Below are 21,612 nucleotides of genomic sequence, written 5' to 3'. Positions count from 1 at the left end.
CTGTTACAATGGGTGAAACCAGGTGGGGTCAAGGTGGAATGTAAAGGTTTAAGGTTAGTTTTGACTAGAAGATCACGAAGAGTAGGGCATCTTTTGTAAGCAGGAAGTGGAGGATCTGGAAATAAAGTTTTCAAATTTTCATCAATTTTTAAAATGTATGATAATCAAATTTATTAAATACTTTTTTGATGTTAGGAAGTGAGGGATGATATGTGGTGACGAATGGTATACGTTTAGAGTTAGTGGTTTTTATTAGACTTTGTTGCTCAAGAAGACTTTCACGATTCATTGCTTTAGCTTTATTAATGGCATCAGTTATGATTTTAGTTTTGTAATTTCGTGTTTTGAGATGAATGCTTAAAATTTGGGTGTGTTTATCAAAAAATTGAGTTGTCGAGCATATTCTGCGAAGGCGTAGTGCTAAACTGTATATATGGAATATTTTTAGTGACGTGAGATGGATGGCATGAGGTGGGTAAAAGGTATTGATGTGCATCTGTAGGTTTACAATAAAGTTCTGTTTCAATTTTGTTATTAATAATGTGTACAGTTGTGTCTAGAAAGTTTATTTCATTTGAAGAGTAGTTTAATGTGAAGCGAATAGTGGGGTGAGGTGAATTGGCAAAATTAAAGAAGTCTAAAAGTGATTGTTCTCCCGTTGTCCAAATGGTAAAGATGTCATCAATGTATCTTAAGTAACAGAGTGGCTTGTGTTTTGTAGATTGAAGTAGCTGGTTTTCAAAGTTTGCCATGAAAATGTTAGCATATTTCGGAGCCATTTTAGTGCCCATGGCTGTGCCTTGAAGTTGTAAGTAGTTTTTAGAATCGAAGGTGAAGTAATTGTTTTTTAAAATGCAACTAACAGATTCTTTTAATAATGTAACTTAGTTTTTAACCTGTTCTTTCTTCAAGTTCCTTAAACTAAACACAAAATGTCTCGCAAACAAACTAGACCAGTTGTTCAAAATGAGGATGAAGGTGACTTGTCAACCAATCTTGGTAAGTTTGCTTGGAGGTTTCTATGATATGTAGATTAGCCTACTTTGATATTCATGACTTTTTTGACATTTTACACATAAATATCACGTTTTGAAATGTGTTGCTACATTTTACTGCAAGAGAACGAAAATTTGCAGCCACTATGATTGCAGCATCAATTTGTGTAGGCGTCAAATTGAACTCTATATTATAATTACCGGGATTTTTTTCTACCTAAAATTACCACAATCTTTTATAGGACACCGTTGGTGATACCGTTTGGTAATTTTCGAGCTGTTCTAAAGAAAGACAGTTATATATGCAATGAACTTCTTTGAGCGCAGTTTGCAATTAAAGTATTTGAAAAATTACAAATAATATAACATGTATACCAAGGATCTAGCAATATTCTGTTACATCTGAATATCAGATGCTAAAATTAAAATTGAAGAATTGTTGCCAAATAAAGCATCTCTCCTTATTGTAACCATCCTCAGTTGCTTTTGTTGTTGGTTTGAATCTTTATCCTCGGACTGAGAAAGCCTTGATAATTATGTTATCCCTGGTAGTTTCGCATACTTGTAGAGGCTTTGAACCACTGACGCAGGCCCGGTCACCAAGATAGACAAAGTGAAGTTTTAGATTGTTGAAGTGTGGTTGTCTTTGAATTATTCCATTTACCAGGTGCCGCTGAATGAGAGCTGTCTTTAAATTCGTTGCTCAAGCGCACACCCCGAGAATCGAGCCGCTGTAGCTTGATCTTGCATTTTTTCATACACAACGCTGGGCACTGAATCAACTGAGCTAATTGGGTGGACAATCCTTGAAAATGTTCACACCTGTTGTCTACATTGTTTGCTTTCCTTCAACAAGGTTGCTTTTCTTTTATGCTGACTCATCGTAGTTCTGACACATCACAAACTGTGCTGCCTCACATTGCCATGGCTACAGCGGTTGATTGTTTCTCTATAGTAAGCAGTTAACCATGATGTCGATATTGATAACAATCATATGTTGGTTGCCACCTCGATATTGTAGATTATATGGATAACTTGATTATTCTTTTTTGAGTGTGAATCCATCTTTTACTTTCCAGATACTATGGAGAACCTGGAAGGTCAAACTCAGAGCAGAGAAGTGGGCAGAGTGGCGACTGGAAGTGGCATGAGCGGAAATGCTGAGGTGAGTCAACATTTACAGCGAATCGTTGTTCACTGAATAAGCATAATGTCTGCGTTTCTTGGATACTTCTTGCGGTTAGCAATAGCCATTCCATGTTGCGGTTTTAACAATGTGACCCGACACTCCCTTTGTGACGTATTTCAAACCTTTTACAGTAGGCGATATGGTTGTTTTGAGAAATTGCTTTGTGTCATTACAAAGATTGAATTCTTATAAAAACTGGATAGGTTTTATAATTTTGTTTTTCGTCGTCGTCGTCGTCGTGTGAGCCTCTGGGGCCGAGGGTCTATCCTTTTACCATCCCAGATTCTCGAAGTTCCCGGATTACACTGGAAGGCTACTAGAGAGCAGCCAGTCTTTTGTTTTTGATTGGCTATTTTGTAACTATTATTATATTTTTAACAGCTGATATGTTTTTAATTGTTCAAACTATTTCTTCCAAACTTGTAATTTTCAGGAACGGTCAGTAGCATCTGGCAGTGGTTTGTCTTCTGGACTATCATTTCATGTCGGACAAGCTGAAAACACAATACTTTCAGCTGGAACGGTTTTTCAAAATCCAACAGACAATCGATCTATCATTTTCAATTATTATTCTGCAGGTGAGATGTTTTGTTTTTGCTGAGACATGTTTTGCAAAGATCATTTATTTCATAGTTAACTTTTGTATGTATTAACACAAACTACTGTATCTGTATTTACACAACTATGCAAAGCCACTTATAATGTTAATAACACTGATTTTTCTGAGATGAACTATACCCAGTCACATAAAATCTAACAATAGCCCCTCTCGGATTTTATTTCCAAAAGCAGAAATTCGAAAAATTATCAATAAACACAAATCTAATTTCACGAGAGTTAGTAGAGTATCAAGCGATTTCCATCTTGTTAGATCAAGTGCGTCAATGATTCTAAATTTATTTGCAATGTAATATAGACTTAAAATAATTTACGTTATCATGGCTGAAATTGTTCAAGTTTCTTCAACTTTGTTTTGCGATATTAAATTTAGATGCAATTAAAAATACATTTAAGCGATCATTGCTGACGTCGTCTTCAAGACAAACACATGTGTACCAAAGGGGGGCAATAGAGCGCTACTTTTTTAGCGCCTACTTCAACTACAAATTATTATTATTAAAAGATGTTTATGGTGCAGCATATAGGTGGCCAGGTTTAAAAGAAATTTTATATCATTCTGCGCGCTATAGAATGTTGAAAAATTAAATGACCCAGGATGGGGAGTTTGACACACGTGACCTGAAGCGTGGTTACAACAATAGTAGGTTACGTGATTGTCAAATAATAATGAATGTAGCCTATGTTCTGTTTCGACTTGTCAATGGAAATAGTTTGTTGAACATAAAGAGCTAAAAATTAGTAATAATAATAAAAATTATAATAATAGGAAATAACTATAAAATCCAGTACAATAAGATAAATAATAATATTAAAAAATGATGTTTACCAGCAGAAAATAAGTGCAACCACAGTTTCTTTGGTTAAGTTTTATCACAAATTATTGAAAGGTTCGTCAGAAGCATATTCATATGAAACCAACTATCCACCATCATCCATCAGATCAACTTTCTCATCTCGCCACGTGCAACAGCAAAGTAAGTTTGTTATCAACTTGTTTTGATCATTTCGATTTTAATCATCGCTTTGATATAAATACATAGTTTTAATAAAAAGCTTCAAACTGTTGTGCGTCAAGTATTGCGGCTGACTTTACCTGAGGTCTGTCTGTCTGGTTTTATTGCATGTCCGCCCCGTTAGCTCAGTGGTTACTCGCCGGTCTTAACCCGTTAAGTGCGTAATTAAATTTTCGAAACTCTCCTTACTGTGCGTATTTAATTTGATCACTCGCAGTATTTTTCGTCGCAGTATTGCTTGCTAGGATATTGGGGAACTCCCATGACGCAGCACAATACGCTTTTGTTCAACTTCCTTTTTGTTTCCATTGCTTTACTTTTTCGTCGACTATTGCGTAGAAGTCTCCGGCTGGACTATTGTTTTCTGGTGTAATCACATTACTCTCAAGTGATTATACCTTTCACCATTGTGAAATTATTCAACTAGTTGTTTATTATGAAGAAAAAAATAAATCAGTTCACAGAATAGAATAATTTCTAAACATTTATAGGACACTAAACAAAGTACACGTAAGTTTAGTTTGGAAATATTCAAACTGTATCATTTTCTGACGCTTGTTCTAACATTAGCAGCAACCCAAAACTCTATTGTTTTGTTGAGTATATGTTACAAAATATGTTTTCAAACATAACAAAATATTTCTGAAACTGCTTGCAACATTACGACTTCACACTGACTGAACGCGCATGATGTGATTCGAATTTTATACAACGAAAGGAAGCTATTTCAGAAAAAAAACAATTAGGATGAAATCTTTTTATTTTTGCAATTGTGGTTATATTGTAGGTGAGTGCAGAAGCACCTAATATTGTAATGGAGTGATTTAGGGATTAATGATTTCTGTTAAGCTGCAATCGTTATTGTAGTTTGAACAATGCATCTATGTTTCTTCACACGTCATAATTGCGCCTTCCAGACAAAGCGAATACAGGAAAGCGAAATTAAAAGCGCCATGAATAGCTGCGATCACGAAAACGACAATTGTCGTCTTACGCACAGCAAGAGCGACTGTCTCAGACGACAATTGTCGTTATACGCACTTAACAGGTTAAGATCACGCGGCGCTGGTTCGGTTGTAGTGAGCAACGCATTTCAGGACTACTCTCCATTCAGCTTCACCTAGTGAATTAAATAATTCTCCAGCAACAACATTCCAATAAGCGGAAAAAAACTTCACTCTGCCAATCTCGGTAACCGGCTCTGCGTCAAGAGGCTCTACAAGTATGCGAAACTACCAGGAATAACCTATCAAGGCTTTGTCAGTCCGAGGATAAAGATTCAAAACCAAACCAAACAAACCAGTTCTGTGTACTTGGTTTGCGGCTTAATTCAATCAGAAGATAAATTGCGTAATTTACCTTTTTTGTTTTTGTAACCTATGCTTTCATAAACAATAAACAATCTAAAACAATAAGTAATATTATGAATGTTATATCGCAGCTACTCCAACCGAAACTGATCGAGAAGTACTGCAAGACACAATTCCAAAAACACCAGAATCTGCATCTCTGTCATCCTCTTCTCCATCGCATGTCTATCCTTCCACTCAATCATCATCTTCGAATCCTGGTAAGTTAAATACAGATCAAAGGCGACAATGATTCTAAATTTATTTTACGATGTAATGTAGACTTAAAATAATTTACGATATCATGGCTGAAATTGTTCAACTTTCTTCAACTTTGTTTTGCGATATTAAATTTAGATGTAATTAAAAATACATTGAAGCAATCATTGCTGACGTCGTCTTCAAGATAAACACATCTGTACCAAAAGGGGGCAGTAGAGCGCTACTTTTGTAGCACCGCTACTACCGCGCTACTTTTTGGTAGCAATAGCGGTGCTACATTTTGTTAGAGTAGCAGCTGCAGTAGCGACGTTACTTTTGTTCTAACGTAGCGGTAGCAGTTTAATTTGAATTTGTCATTGTGGTCTTGTAGTAATGCAAGAATATATATGTTGCCTATATCATTGGTCTTACATCTAATGTAAGATTGAAAGCTGGATCAAGGAAGTCAATCAAAAATTATCAATATCTTAAAAACAATGCCACATCGGGTGGATAGATAACATCGCTAAATTTGAAATCCACCCAAACATTTACTCATAAATGGATTCTTTTAAAGGACTGTAAACATTGACATGAGGCACCTTCCAGAGTGCTTGATGAAAGTGGCGCACAACCTTTCGTTTGGAACATTAATTATATAAAGTAGATACTCGTCTTACTAAAGACCGGAATCTCCGGCCGGGGTTGCAATTTTTTGACCGCAACATCCGGGGCCTCTGGTCAAATTATTGTCTCCAGAGCATCATTAGTATTAACACAGACAACTGAGATAAGCGCACCATTTAGTATAGGGCTTTAAAGTGCTATTCCAAGAAGTTGTTTGTTTGTTTTCCAATGGCTTTTCCAAGATCAACTATGCATAGCCACATAGAACTTAATAATAACCTCTCTCCGATTTTAGCGAATTGTTTTCAAAGCATAAATTCGAAAAATTATATCAATACAAATAAATTTATTTTCACGAGAGTCAGTGTAATCTTTACTGCTAAACAAGCGATTTCGATCTTGTAGATCAATTCTCTTCAACCTTTTTCTTGTATGCCCCCTTCCGAACGGATGCTGCTATTCCACAAGCCTTTGTGGTTGATGTAATAATCAACCGGCTCTCTAGGAAGACGTACAAGCGTGAAATATGAAAACGTCAAATTGGAAAACCTCAAATATGAAGCGACACTTTTTACAACAAACATGCAATAAACTTGCGCTACATATGCAACTATAGCCACCTTGCAATTCTTTACTTAGAGATAGTTTTTGGTTCTTATAAAGAGTGGGGGCTTGATGCCTGTCTAGAATTCCTCCTTCGCTGGCTCTACTGTCGCGCACATAACTTTCTATCCTTTGTTTTTCTATGATTTGGGATAAAAACTTGATTTTTTTTCACACGCTAGGATTTTGCATACAGTTATAAATCAAACTAATATCACAAATCTCTAGGAAGGCGTCCTGTCATTCTTTTGCTTGCTAACGTATATTACTGAATTTCCAACACAAAAAAGGTACATGGGTTTTTAACACAATGGCCGTTCGCAGGCAGCAGAAGCGATTATAGGCAGGCTACGTCATGAAAACAAACGCGATAACGAAAAAACAAAACAAGGAAAAATAACGTCGACGCAAATGCCATATCCGAGGAAGGGCAACTGAGCTGCTGGAACAGTTATCAAGACTTAAGAACCGACCTCATGTTACATCAAAGGTGTGGTTGCAACTCGGTGACTTTCTTCTGTTACCTTTGACCAGTAAATAATAGTCAGAATAAATTTTATAAAATGAAAGACAAAACTTCCATTGAACCTTTGGTAAATATAAAAGTTTGTTTTTAGCGTTAGGCATGCGAAAATATATAATCGTATTGTCACCTATTTCATGATAATCAACTAACCCACGTCTTGTTGCTGTCTCTAAAAAACATAGAAACACAATGAATATATAAATTGTAAGTTAGCTCTGTGTTAATTAAATTATAGCATTACGTTTACTAACGTAAAGATTGCATTAAACCAAATTTAAACTTTTCATTTCTGCAAACTTGGTTTATTAGATTGTAAAATAAAACAATCACTTTTTTTCTATCTTTTATCTTGTGGGTAGTAAATAAATTAAAATGAATTTCTGACACTTTTCAAACTCAAAACTGGGTCTACAAAGGTTTGACTCATGATAAGGCGCCGGAATTCACTCTTCTTCACAAGCGATGCTATGTTAAATGTAAATAGAAAGAACAAAAATCTTAAAAAATAATTACTATGCGTTATCAAATGCGTTGAGACTTAATTGGTATAGCTCGGTTTGATGTTGATTCAATGTTTAAATGTCATTATGTTTGTTAGTGATTGTACTTGTGCTTGAGTGGACTACAAATCTGCTAAACCTTTGCTGCATTAGGAGTTGACATGTACGGAAGTGAATTTTTAAAGGAAGAAAGCTTAAATACTGTAAACGTTTATGTTGAATGATTAACCATGGAAGGACCAAGTTGGTCAAATGTTGAATGATGATAAATTGACCTGAGGAGCAGAAATCATATTAGCTGAATAAAATCAGTAATTACAAGATTGCTATTTTGAAAGTGTATTAGATAAACTGCTGTGTGCAGTAGCAAATCCAGGGAGGCAGTTAGCCACGCCACCCTCAAAAACAAAAACCTAGAACACTTTTGATTGGATAAATTAGAAGGTTTTATTAAAGCCTTTTGTTTCAAATTTAGAAGTTGAATTGTTCGGTCAGATAGCGTCATAATAAAATCTAGATAGCCGTCATTTTGACACAATAAATAATTAACCGGTTTTGTTTGTGACTCAGTGAATCTAAGGATGGCAGGTGGTCACAAGGATTGTTCATTTTCCCTTACAATTTTTACTCCCTTGAAACTTCAATGAATTTGTTTCTAGCTCCCTTACTGCGTCTGAATAATTAGTGGCAACTACGAGCCACTGTTAATATGATATCTGTCTGACAAAAGTTGATTTGAAGGCTAAATCTGATTTAAGCAGTGTTGCCAATTTTAAAGTAGAAAAAGTGTCAATTTTTAATTTTAAAGTAGCTCCGCTACTGCGTCTGAACATAGAAATGACATTGTTTTACACCTTCATTTTATACTAAACGTCTTTGATATCTGGATTGGGTAAAAATAATTGTCACTACTCAACATAAGAACCTGATGTTAAATCAATGTAAAAGTAACGTATTGTGCTGATTAGAATTTTACATTGATTCAGCATCTGCAGACGTTAAATCAATGTAAAAGTAGTAGATTTCACTGGATATAAAGAAGCATAATGTTATTCAACCGTCGCAGACAATATAATTGCAGTTTCATTAATTAACTTTGATCACATCTTAATACAGGTACAATGGAAGCAACTTCTCACAATGAGCATTATGAGCAAACAACACCGAGATCAACTTCTGCACCTTCTCATCCCTCGCATCAACAAAGTAGGTTTAAACGAATCTTAATTTAAACTTCACCATTAGGGGCTGTCTATAAAAAACGTCCGCAGTCAGGGGGAAGGGGAGGGTTTGCAAATTGCAAACTTCTGTTAACAAAAGGGAAGGGAGGGTTCCTGGAATGCGGACATTCTTAATAGTACATACAACAAAATTAGTTTACCGATCATTTGACCCACACCTGTTTCCACACCGATTTCACAACCAGGTTTTGCGCCTGATTGCAAAACTCGGAGGGGTTCAGACATGCACCAACATCAACAATGTAGCAGAGATGTCTATTTCAGCATGACGTATCCCTAAGAACCGATTCCAAATTTAAACTAGATCCAAACAATGGAACCGAAATATCCATAATTATGTTCTTATCCAGTCACTGCAGAGCACATCAACCCCCAAGAAATCAAGTCTCCAGCAGCAGATTAGAAATGACCAGAAAACCATGTTTATCACAGTCAGCATCTCCTGGAAATAGTTGGAGGTGATAATGACTCTTGTTGTGGATCTTAGAGATCTAACTTGAAAGTGGTTTTGAGAAGCTGTTTCCTCCCGGCACCGTACCTTGTAGTCAATATCCCACGTGGACTTTACGTTCGTAGTTCAGGAAGTATAACCGATATTAATGCCATGAAGTTTTTTTTTTTTTTTTTAAAAAACAGCTATTCCACAGCCCTGCCTGTAACACCAGCAAAAAGATTAAAGCCACCTATCTGTTCTATAATCCCAGGGATATCTAAGGAAGGGGATGTGAAGGCTCGCAGCGATTACCTTACTCTTGTACCACTACCAGGGCGGTAGTTTGTAGCGCGTGAAACATGAGGTTCTTTTCAAAATTGCAGAAAGTTTTGTAGTGCAGCTGGTACACTCGGCTACACAAGACAGATAGCAAGTGTTACATAGAGCATATTCAAAGAATACTTGTTTAGAAAGACAGTTGAAAAGTTACCAGTAAGCTGTTTTTCTTAAAGCTTTTGCAGTAGGCTAGATGTAAAGCAGCTATACGAGTAGTTGAATTAACAAGTAGCCTAACCATGAGCATGAAGTGAATATCCAGGCCTGATGCTAATAGCGCAATGCAGGTTATCATAACAAGATTTATTGAACTATAATCGGTGTCAATTGTCATTTTACGGTAAACAGAAATTATTTACGATAAACAGAAGCCCTTCTACTGTCAGACGTATTAAAAGCCTTCGTATCCCCTTCTTTAGATATCCCTGCATAATCTATATGTCATGAACGAAGATGATTAGATTAGGCTTACATCTATTGCGTGTAGTCGAAAGAGAGTTTTGTGTACAGTCCTTGAAAAGTATGGTTTAACCCTTTGAGGACCATTAATTTTCCCGAAAATTTTTTTAGGTAGAATTGTTTGTTTACACTTTATACGTCATATAAAAAAACATCTACGAAAAAAAATAAAAAAAATATTTCATATGCGGGAGATATTGCATGGGACATATAGCCTATGTCCCATCGGTCCTCAAAGGTTTAATAACCCAATTTTAAATAAAGTTTTTTCAGCTTTAATGCACAATTTGTGAGGATCAGAAATAATTGACTATAGAAGGTTTGTAAACCACCACTCCAGTGGAAGTATATTTGTAGTCTCAAGCAAGCAATACAAGTTTATAGAACTGCTGTGGCCACTTACACTTTGGAGATATCGGTAATGTTTTCCGCACGGACAAGGAAGAAGGGGAGGTTGACACAATGCGGAAATGGAAGGAGGGAGGACATTTTTGCAATTTTATGAGGACGTGTTTTATGTACAGTACCTTGTGTGACAGTACCTTTCATACTTTACGGCACTCACTTCATCTGTGGGCATTCTGGACCAGATGAAGTGGCTGTCTGGGTAGAAAGCGTTGCATGCTGTGTAGAGTGAGCGCATCTTTTATTTATCTTATGTTCCTTAAAGATAAGTTTACTAGCAGCTTATTAAAACCTAACAAAAGGTGAATACTAATAGATGTGTTTTCTTACTTTACATATTCAGTTAATTTTTTTTCTTCTGATTTTAAATATTTTTTCCGCAGTTGTTACATCTGTAAGGATATGCGGGAAAAACTGCAAGAAACAATTCAAAAACGCCAGGATCCACATTTGCTACTTTTTAATGTACAAATTTAATAAATTTGATTTTTTTGTTTTTTAGGCTCAAACATCGGAATAGAAAAGCTAAAAGAAACGACCCTCAAGCTGTATGATCCTGAATATGACGTCGACCTTGGCCATTTTAATGTCTCTTCAGATGGTTTGCCAAAAGTGTGTGCTGAACTTTTTTTGGTTCAATTTTACGAAGGAAATGTTGTTCCCAATGACAACAAATATAATCCCAAAACCCATGAGTTTGAACTAACAAAATCTGACGAAAAAGTTGACTTTAATAAACTAGCTTTGGATGCTCAAAAGAACGATTTTGTTTCAATAATTGGATATCCTGGAGCAGGGAAAACGACCTTGTCCAAGCGCCTGGCTAGGCGTCTTTGTCAGTCTGGTGATCTTGTTGTTTTAAGGAAGCTTTTTATGAACATGGGCGACTGTGATGAAGACACATATACTTTGAAACAATTTTTATTGGGAGATAGCAACTACAACTTAAACGAGAACGAAGCCACTTCTGCTTTTGAATGGATCAAACACAATCCAAAAAAAGTTTGTATCATTCTTGACGGATTTGATCAAGTGAAATGGGATATAATAAAAACTGTGAAGACATGCAACTATGATAGCTCTCTTACTTCTCAGGAACTAGTTTCAAACCTTTGCCAAGGACAATTTCTATGTCACTGCCACCTCATCTTCACTTCTCGTCCACACGCTATGCTTTCCGTTCCTAAAAACTGCAGACCAAGTCTCATTTTCTTTCTTCGTGATTTAAACTCTTCAGATATGAGAAAATTGTTTGATGCTTTAATAAATAACCAGAGCAAAGCCGACGAACTCTGGGAATCATTAACCAGTAAAGCACCCCAGCTAGAATCATTATGCCACAACCCACTTATGTTACAACTTTATGTCAGAGCTTCATTGAGTTCATCTGGTCAAGTGAAGCGCATTTCCACAATGACCAAAGTGTTTCATTCTGTGCTTAAAAATCTTAAAGCGTCTGACCATACAGGTTTTTTGTCGGATGAAACTGTTATGAAATTGTCTGAAATCTCCTACAAAGCGACAAATGAGGGTACAGTACGTATTGATGCTAGAACTCTTATACAAAAAAATCTGACCATCAGCGAAGTTCAGGATTTTGTGGTACCTTTATTAGGATCCAACAAAACATGTCCACTGCTGGAAGGTAACCAACAATTATATTTCACACATCAAACCTTCCAGGAGTACTTCTCAGCTTTGTATCTTTGTCAACACATGCCATCAAGAGAGTTCGCTTCCTTCGTCCAAAACAATCTGCTCAATGATCATTGGTCCATTGTTGTACAATTTCTATCCGGTCTTTTGCTGGATCCAAGCACAGGAAATGGTAACTTTACGATTGATAAAAAATCATTCTTGCAAACAGCTCACTGTTTCTCATTTTCCATTATTATCCTTGATTTGCATTTCTATAGTTACAATGCTGAAAAAAAGTTGAAGATTTTAACGCTTAAAATTTGTTTAATTGTTTGTGCTTCTTAAGTGTACGGTACCTATTTACTTTCTCATGGTGTTCAAAAACAAATTTAGTTGCAGCGTCAACAAATATTTAACAATAGCTTTGCTATTAAAAATTAAATGAGACTGATCATCGGGCATTTTATTCAACATCATGATACGCTCTTCTGGTGTAAAATGAGCTAAACTTTAACAAAAGATATAACTTATTTTTAAATCAATCATAAACAAACGAAACCTAACAACACGGTATTCAGCATGACATGAAATAAAATTGGCAAACAATTTCGGCTGTACATCTAGTGCTTGTTAAAACTTTTAAAAATAATAGGCTATGTATTGCTCAAGTGATGATGATGATGATGTTCGCCCTTCGTTTCCGAAGATGGCCAATGAGACTGAGATCAAGCTTCTTTTTTAGTGTTGACTTTGGTCAGTGCAGGCTACATGAGTGCGGAGATGGCTGATGAGGCCTATCTGTGCGGTGAGACTTCTGCTGCAGGATGGACATTGGAAGGATGGTTGGCTAGGGCCAGGGTTGTTTGAGGATCGGGCCTTGCGATGTTCTCGTTTTCTGACAGCAGATAGCGTACGGTGTTTCTCAGCTGATTCTGCGCCTTTATAAATAAGGCTGCGCCATGTTGGTCGTTCTGCGGCTAAGTCTTCCCACGAATCTACGTCGATGGCGAATTCATTCATGGAAGCTTTTAAAGTGTCCTTAAAACGTTTTCTTTGACCACCTACATGACGTTTGCCGTTAGTCAGTTCTCCGTAGAGCAGTTGTTTAGGAATGCGATGGTTCGGCATCCGGTGGACATGGCCAGCCCATCTTATTTGCGCCTTTTTTACGAGGGTAAGAGTGCTGGGCATGTTTGCTTTACTGAGAACTTCGGTGTCTGGGACTTTGTCCTGCCATCGAATCTTGAGGAGCTTTCGGAGGCAGGAGAGGTGGAAGTGGTTCACCTGTCTTTCGTGTCTCCTATAAAGAGTCGAGGCCTCACATGCATACAGAAGGGTCGTCAGAATAACTGCTTTGTAAACTTTTAGCTTCGTGTGCAGCTTGATTCCCCGCCTCTCCCATACGTTAGACCTCAATCTACCGAAGGCGATAGATGCTTTGGCGATTCTGTTGTTGATTTCCAGGTCAATGGTGGCTGTGTTAGAAAGAGTACTACCGAGATACTTGAAACTTTGACATGCATGTAGTTTCTGGTCGTTTACAGTGATGAGTGGTTTGCTATAGGATTTTCCAGGGGCTGGTTGATACATTGCCTCTGTTTTTTTAGTGCTGATTGTTAGTCCAAAATTATCGCAAGCAGAGGAGAACTTATTCATTTGTTGTTGGATCTCGCTTTTGGAACAGGCGTTCAGGGCACAGTCATCCGCGTACAGAAGTTCTTTAATGACAGTTTCGGTCACTTTGGTGATTTGGTGTCACTGCGCAAGAAACTGACATCCCGCGCTGCATTACTGAAGCGCCTGGCAGGCTCTAGCTGGGGGGCGAGGGCTGACACTTTGCGAATAGCAGCCTTAGCCCTTGTCTACTCTTCAGCAGAGTACTGTGCACCTGTCTGGTGCCGCAGTGCTCACTGCCACAACATCGACACTGCCATAAACAGCGCCCTGCGCACAGTGACCGGATGCCTGCGTCCCACACCATTGGACAATCTCCCCATTCTCGCTGGCATCCAACCTGCTGAGCTTCGTCGCGAAGAAGCCACTCTGTCCCTCGGTCGACGGGCACTGGAGCCTAATCATCTTCTCCACCACAAGATCTCTGCCTTCCCAAACGGGCACCCCCGCCGACTGAAATCAAGACACCCATTCGTGCCAGCCGCTCGGCTTCTGATCAACGAAGCTGATGAACAAGACATATCTGCGGCTACTTGGGCGGACCATAAATGGAACTCTGAATGGAGGTCAAGCACCACCAGACTCCATTCATTCATCCCCACCGCCGACACACGCCCCATCGGCCTGACACTACAGAGACAGGCATGGGTGCGCCTCAACCGTCTCCGTACGGGCGTCGGCCTTTTCCGCTCAACCATGCACCAATGGGGAATGGCTTCTTCCTCCTCCTGTGAATGTGGTGCCGAGGAACAGACCGCAGACCACATCATCAATGACTGTACCATCTTCAAGCCACCTAACGGAGTGGAAGGTCTGCGCGTCATGGATGATGATACTAAAGACTGGCTGCTCTCTAGCAGCCTTCCAGTGTAGTCCGGGAACATCGTGAATCTGGGGTGGTAAAAGGATAGACCCTCGGCCCCAGAAGCTCAGACGACGACGACGACTTTGGTGATTGCTTTGAAGCGTCTCAGGTTAAATAGTTTTCCGTCACAACGATAGCGAATTGGAATACCATTGCAGTCCTCATCTCTGAAAGCATCTGTTAGCATTGCTGAAAACATCATGCTAAATAAGGTAGGTGCCAGGACACAGCCCTGTTTAACGCCGTTTGTAACTGGGAAGGCTTCAGAGAATTCATTGTCATCAACAACGTAGGCCATCATTCCATCATGAAATTGTCTTACAATGGAGATGTATGTATTTGGGCATCCGTATTTGTGCATGATCTTCCACAACCCTTCCCTGCTCACTGTATCAAAAGCTTTTGTCAAATCGACAAAGACAGTGTAAAGGTCTTGGTGTTGGTCCATGCACTTTTCTTGAAGCTGTCTGGCCGCAAAGATCATATCTACAGTTCCTCGGCCCTGGCGAAATCCACACTGGCTTTCAGGGAGGAGGCCTTGCTCGAGATGGTTCAAGAGGCGGTTCAGTAAGACACGAGCGAAAATTTTTCCAGCAATTGACAGGAGGGAGATTCCTCGATGGTTGTCGCACAATTGGGGATTTCCCTTGCGTTTGTAAATGTGCACTATAGATGCATCTTTGAAATCCTGGGGAAGTACACCTGTAACCCACATTGACTGGAATAATTCAGTAAGACTGTTAACAAGGCCCTTGCCACCTGATTTGTAGATCTCTGCTGGTATAGAGTCAGGTCCAGGGGCTTTTCCCAAGGGTAAGAGGTCGATGGATTTCTGAACTTCATCAACTGTTGGGAGGGCGTCGAGTTCACAATTGGTGGTTACCTGAGGGAGGCGATCAATGGCTTCGTCGTTTATCTCTGAAGGCCGGTTGAAACGTCATGGAAGTGTTCGGCCCACCTTTGTAAGATTTGGCTCTTGGTAGTGAGCAGAGTTGATCCATCGATGTTAAAGAGAGGGCGTGGTTTAGAGGTGGACGGCCATACACAGTTTTTAAGGCGGTGTAAAAGCGCTTAGTGTCGTGCCTATCTGCATAGCTTTGGATCTCAAGTAAAAAGGGTTAGTAAAAATTGCTCAAGTAAAAAGGGTTAAAAATATACATTTTGCGCAGAAAAAAAAAAAACGATTTAAAATTTGAGAAAACTACAAAATTGTAAAAATACGTTATGCAGTAAAACGGATCAAGTATAAGAAAAAAAATTATTGCCCAGTTAATCCCAGCACGTGTTAACAACTATAAGACTACGCTGGCAATCAATTGTCTGTCTAGCCCTGGGTTGGAGGATTAATAAACTTCATGAAGTAATCTTTGAGTAACATTTAAAATTTAGTTTAGCGATTGCAAACCTGTTTGCATTTGTATAGGCTCTTCAAGTTCTTCAACTATCCAGTTACCTTCAGATGAATCCGTTGCTTTACTACGTCAAAAATCTTCCCAGCAAACAGAACTATTTTCACCAGATAAAATATACTTTACATTTATGCGTTAAATTAGGATTTTAACAACACTGTAACTTAAAACACGGGCTACTTTATTTCTTCACTTCGAACACGGAAAAGTTCATTTGCACACCAAAATTGTTTGTTTAATTAAGATAGAACGACAATCCAGAGTGTAGTAGAGTTAGTTGTATAATGGAGTTGGAACCGTACTTCCACAATTTTTTTACAAGTTATCTCGCAAACATTTTGGCAATATCCAGACCCGTACCGCTCGTCAAAAGTTTACTACAAATTACAAACCAAAAATTTCAGTAGAGAAATTATTTTCAGACCCTACAGTGTGTAGAATTTTGGCGCAAATTGTACGTTAGAGAATATCTTTCTCACTGGCACCAAACAGTGGATCGGATTATTGTAATGGCTCGCTTGGATATACGGTTTTGAGACCTTCAACAAGACAAACAAGCTAAGTAGATTGAACTGAACACGGTCTTGAGTTCTGTTAGTTTATTGGGCAGAAAGGTTTCAAGATCACAATGTCGAGGTTACAAGGTCACAAGTTCAAGGTTACAAGGTCACAAGGTCAAAGTTACAAGGACACAAGGTCGTTTACCAAATTTAGTGCGCAGATGATAGTTCAATCCTAAGTAGAGCTGGTGTACGAGAGACAGTTCAGTCGACTCACCGAAGTCAGTAGGGTTTGAAATGATAATAATCAGTAAAGACCATAATCCAAATGAATATAGTCGTGACAGTCATGCATCAAATAATTCGACTAGTGCATCTTATTCAAATAGAATATAACATTTACAATTAGCAAATGATCTAGAAACATATAACAAAACCTTTCTCAATTTATGCTTAAGAATTAACTTTGAACAGCTCACTTACAAAATGCAGTTAATATAAACTCAAGAGAAACCCTACAGTCTATAGCCTACTTTCATGAGTAAATAAATGTTCAATTCGTAAAACTTTTGTGCTGATGTAGCAAGCACAGAGAAATTGTGTTATTTAAAGAGAGAGTGAAGAGAAAATAACTTCAAACAGTATGCCTTGCTGAAACAAGTGAGCGGATAACTATTGTTCGCTAACGTTGATATTGCATCTTTCAAGATGAGGCGAAAGCTTCGAAGAAATAATGCTCTTACGCCAGTATTTACAGTCACAGACATACAGATATCATTTAGACGCTGAATTAACGTTGGCCATGCTATGCCAACGTTTAAATGGATGATGAAGGACGTCAATTAATTCTCAGCCCGCACAGTGACATGAATTGTTTTTTAAAGAAGCAAAAGTTAAAAAATAGCCTTTCTGAACAAAGAAATCACAATTTCTGTTGCCTTTTCATGAGTCAGGCCTTTGTAGACCCAATTTCTAGTTTAAGCCTTTGCTTTTCAACGTTTTTTTGGAAGTTAACTGCTCAAGGGGGGGCCATTTTTGGATCAAATTCAATCAGCTGTTACGTGTTATCCGCTGGTGATATTTCAACAGAAGTTGCACTGGTGTGAAAGCAAATCATTTGTCTATAAGTTTGAAAAGTCATTATTTTAAAATTTTATATATTAAACTTGATATTTCAATTTTTGCAAAGGTACCCAAAAACGACAATTTTGATTTAACTTGCCGCTATTTAATTACCGTGCTAATCCGATTTCATGCAAACTTCTGAATAACAAAGAGCTCGATCGAACGCACGAAGTGTGTGTGCGGTGTGCCGAATCATTGCATTGATTAGAATTTACGACTTGCGAGCAAATCTTATTGTAAGCTACTCACTGATTCTAAAATAGTTACAATCAGAGTAACATTGTTACACGAATTTGAAAAAAAACAAAACTGCGTTTGTTGTCTTACATTTTTATCCTAAACTAATGCATTCCGAAACTCATGGCTAGCTTCTAGTTTTATGGAACCAAATTTCTCATAAGTAACACCTTAGCCTGCTTGAATAGCTGTTTACATCTTCGTTTGTGTATTTTATGTCTACAATTGAGTTTGTAGTATGAATATTTTTAGTAGAGAGAAGACAATTGAACAAGTTGTTGAAATTATCTGAAATTTCTAAGTTCAAATTAGGTGCTTTTGAAATTGTGGATTTGTGTCAAGTCGCAACACAAATATCATGCAGGCCACATCATAAGTCATTTCGCTTACGGGTGTTTATAAACATGACTCATAAATTACATCCACAAAAAATACAGCATTTACATCAACAAAGCTAAGTTCGAAGCTCACTTTTTATTGAAGATTGTGTCAATGAATTTGAAATAACATTTTTAGTCCGCCAGCGTCGAAACAATGCAACAGCGAATTGAGGAACATGCGTAAACAAAGGAAATGTGAAATAACCCACAGTCAGCAAATCTACATAAATTTAACGTTTACAAATGTTGAATCAATGTAAAAGGACTGGATTGCTGACTGGGTTCTTATTGTTTGAAGCACAAAAAATACGCGTAAAGGCGACAACATCAGCAAGGCAGCGATTATGTTTCTGGCCAAAAAAAAAATTAACTTTTGACTTCAAAGATAAAAATGATTATAACGAAGCTTCAAAGTTTGTCGTAAAAAATATTGCAGAAATACAATAAACATAATCATTTTGTGCCAGATTGTGAGAAGACTTCCTAGATTCTTCCCAAACATTTGCATGATTGCAAATTATTTTCTATAACTTTATATTGCCAAAAAATGGCTTTTTTGTTGAAACAACGTGGCTACAATTCTATAAAAAATTCTTAGGCCTACTACATTGAAGTAATAAATTTTTTTTTGTGATTTTGCTGATGACGTTTTAGAATATCCGAGAAGTAAAAAATAATAATGATGAATTATTTTACAAAACCGTGGTTTGCAAGCGCTTTACAAAAAATTGTTGGGGAAAAATTTACTATTAGACGTCAAATGTTTGTAAAAGAAAATTGTCGGTTTACGTATTTATAATGTTTATTGCGCTGTTATCGAAATATAAACTGCCTGTATTGTCTACCTTTGTGGTTGCCGGCCAGCTTAGACCAGCATGCAAACTACGCGTTTTTGGTATTTGCATCGTGTTATGATTCTCGAAAATTTCCCACAAGGTCTTTATTTTCATCGTGATATTTTTGTGCCTTTTCTGTCCTAAACTTGAAGTCATTGTGAAGCACAATCCACATCGGTTTTTAGACTCAATCTTCATTGAAAATATTTTGAGTGGTGCATCATTTCAAGTAGTGTCTTCCCCTAAGCTGTTACACAAACCGCCCAGAACCAGGTTGATTATTATATATCTTACAGCCGTTGAAAGCCCGTTATTGTATGTGTGGAATTATTACTGTAAATGTCTGACTAAATTCATGCCAAAGTTGAGCAAATTCTGCTTTCGGGATCCTTGCCGTTATTTACTGTATTTTTTGTTGATAAGTTTAGGCAGCATTTTTCCAAGATAAATGAAGACATCGGTATTGTTCGTCACTTAGATTTAGTTTCCTCAGCATTGTTTATTCATTCTTTGATCCACTAGTTTGTCTCACTTTTGGTATAATCGGATCCTTTATAAATGGCGGGTCTTCACAATAGCCGGCCTCTTTTTCTGTACATTGGCGCAACGTATTCAGACGTTGAATCAATGATCAAGAAAGCTGATTTGTTTTTTGTCTAATGTGACGCCTAACTTTATGCCTTGTCTACATTACAAAATATTTTGTAATGTAGATGAGGCATTATCATCTTTATTTTGCGCTCTTTGGAACAACACACAGTGCACGGTGAAACAAAAATGCAGGACATAAGAACAAGTAGGCGACATAAAGCAGGGAAGGGACGCCATCGAGTTAGCTGCTACGTGTAAATGGAGCCTATCTCATAATTTTGAGTGTATCTCACAATTACTGTTTGTAAAAACGCTATTTCTCCGGCTTCTCCCAAAAGCATTTGCAGTCATACATTTCCGCAATTGCAATGCTTGTCAATGAGAGTATTTCCATAAAACGTTTATTTCGAAACCAGGTTTTCGTGCCTTTACCCAAGATTTCTTATTGTAACGTTTTTTATTCGTCAATGAATATTATCTACTTGAAATAACTGTTTTGAATAGTTTGTGGCCTACATAGCCTACTATTTTGATCGTGGATTGCTATTCTTCTTTGTAGAGCTGATAACGCAAAAAACGTTTGCTATTATTTTTTCTAATTAACAGCTTTGTGATCACTGGCTTTTCTTTTGTAGCATAAGAAATAACGCGCTTTGTATTATTGAGGTCAAACCAAACAAAGGAAAACAAGAGGACGTTTCTCTCTGCTCGCGCATATCGATGCACGAAGCAATTATGAGCTTATGGCTTGTTATCGCAATGTAATCCATTTCACGCTTTGCTGGAAGTTAGCTAGAAATAGCAAAAATTCACCAAAATCTTGAATTTACAAGAAAACTACACAACTGTTAGTATCAAATTTAATATCATCAGATCCGCCTGGCAATTTTAGGAAAAGTCAAGAAAAACCAAGTGCATGGCGTTACTGTGCTTCAAATAATCAAAGGAAATATGAGGGGGGGGCCAAATCTGGCCTCCCTTTGAGGAGCAAAGTGTTAAGACAGCAATCCATTATTCAAACTTGTTTTTTAGAAAGAATAAAGCATTGCTAAAATGCCATTGTTCTTGTACAAGCTGATGGACCAGCAACTTGTGGAAAGAGAGATGTGGATTTTAGTAAACGCAAGCTTTATGTCTGTAAAAGTTACGTAATAATCTATTAACACAAAGACACGGTTGGCATTTTAGAAGTTTTCTAGAGACAACAAGCACCGCTTGGTCGACTGATGTTTGACATGATATTCTAGGCGATTATAAAATTAACACAGTGATTTTCTGCAGGCCTACTTCTGCAAAAGTGATGATGGCAAGCCGTAATTAGTAGTAAGTAATAACCCATCTCGGACCCCCATACACCATGCTGTGACGTCACAAAAGAAACAAACCAAAAACCACTCATGCATGACAATGAATTGTTGTTTGTTTCTATGATGATGCTAAGGTGTTGACGTCACAACCACTCATGCATGACAATGAATTGTTGTTTGTTTCTATGATGATGCTAAGGTGTTGACCTCACAAAAGGTGTTGAAGCGGAACAGTCCCACTTTTAGTGTAAATTCACCCGCCAAAATTCAAATGTATAAAGAATAAACAAAGAAATTAAAATTCAAATGTATAAAGAATAAACAAAGAAATGTGAGTATGATTCAAGCTCCAGGGTTGCCAGATGTATGGTAAATAAATCTCCAGGGTTGCCAGATCACTTTTTGTGTAAATTTACCCGCCAAAATTCAAATGTATAAAGAATAAACAAAGAAATGTGAGTTCTGCAGGGTTGCCAGATGTATAGTTAATAAATCTCCAGGGTTGCCAGATCACTTTTTGTGTAAATTGTGTGACAAGAACTATCCTGATGC

The 21,612-nt window shown here is 37.6% G+C and overlaps 1 protein-coding gene across 3 annotated transcripts; it reads left to right on the top strand.

The window, feature by feature from the left end:
• The first annotated feature begins 638 nt into the window (after positions 1–638).
• On the top strand, positions 639–20,286 carry LOC145775877 (uncharacterized). 3 transcript variants are annotated; one of them, XM_082587264.1, is made up of 8 exons: positions 639–999; positions 2,075–2,160; positions 2,618–2,762; positions 3,693–3,779; positions 5,260–5,388; positions 8,741–8,830; positions 11,001–12,326; positions 16,099–20,286. In XM_082587264.1, exons 1-8 carry the CDS (start codon positions 933–935, stop codon positions 16,221–16,223), a joined length of 2,055 nt encoding a protein of 684 aa, XP_082443390.1. In that variant the 5' UTR covers positions 639–932; the 3' UTR covers positions 16,224–20,286. The 3 variants fall into 3 exon arrangements, with proteins under 3 accessions (XP_082443390.1, XP_082443389.1, XP_082443391.1); XM_082587263.1 differs by lacking the exon at positions 16,099–20,286 and having other exon boundaries at positions 11,001–12,709; XM_082587265.1 differs by lacking the exons at positions 8,741–8,830; positions 16,099–20,286 and having other exon boundaries at positions 11,001–12,709.
• The last annotated feature ends 1,326 nt before the right edge of the window (positions 20,287–21,612 follow it).

The sequence above is a fragment of the Aplidium turbinatum genome, chromosome 8 (assembly GCF_918807975.1).
Source record: "Aplidium turbinatum chromosome 8, kaAplTurb1.1, whole genome shotgun sequence".
Lineage (NCBI taxonomy): Eukaryota > Metazoa > Chordata > Ascidiacea > Aplousobranchia > Polyclinidae > Aplidium > Aplidium turbinatum.
This window is presented reverse-complemented; position numbering and strand designations above follow the sequence as displayed.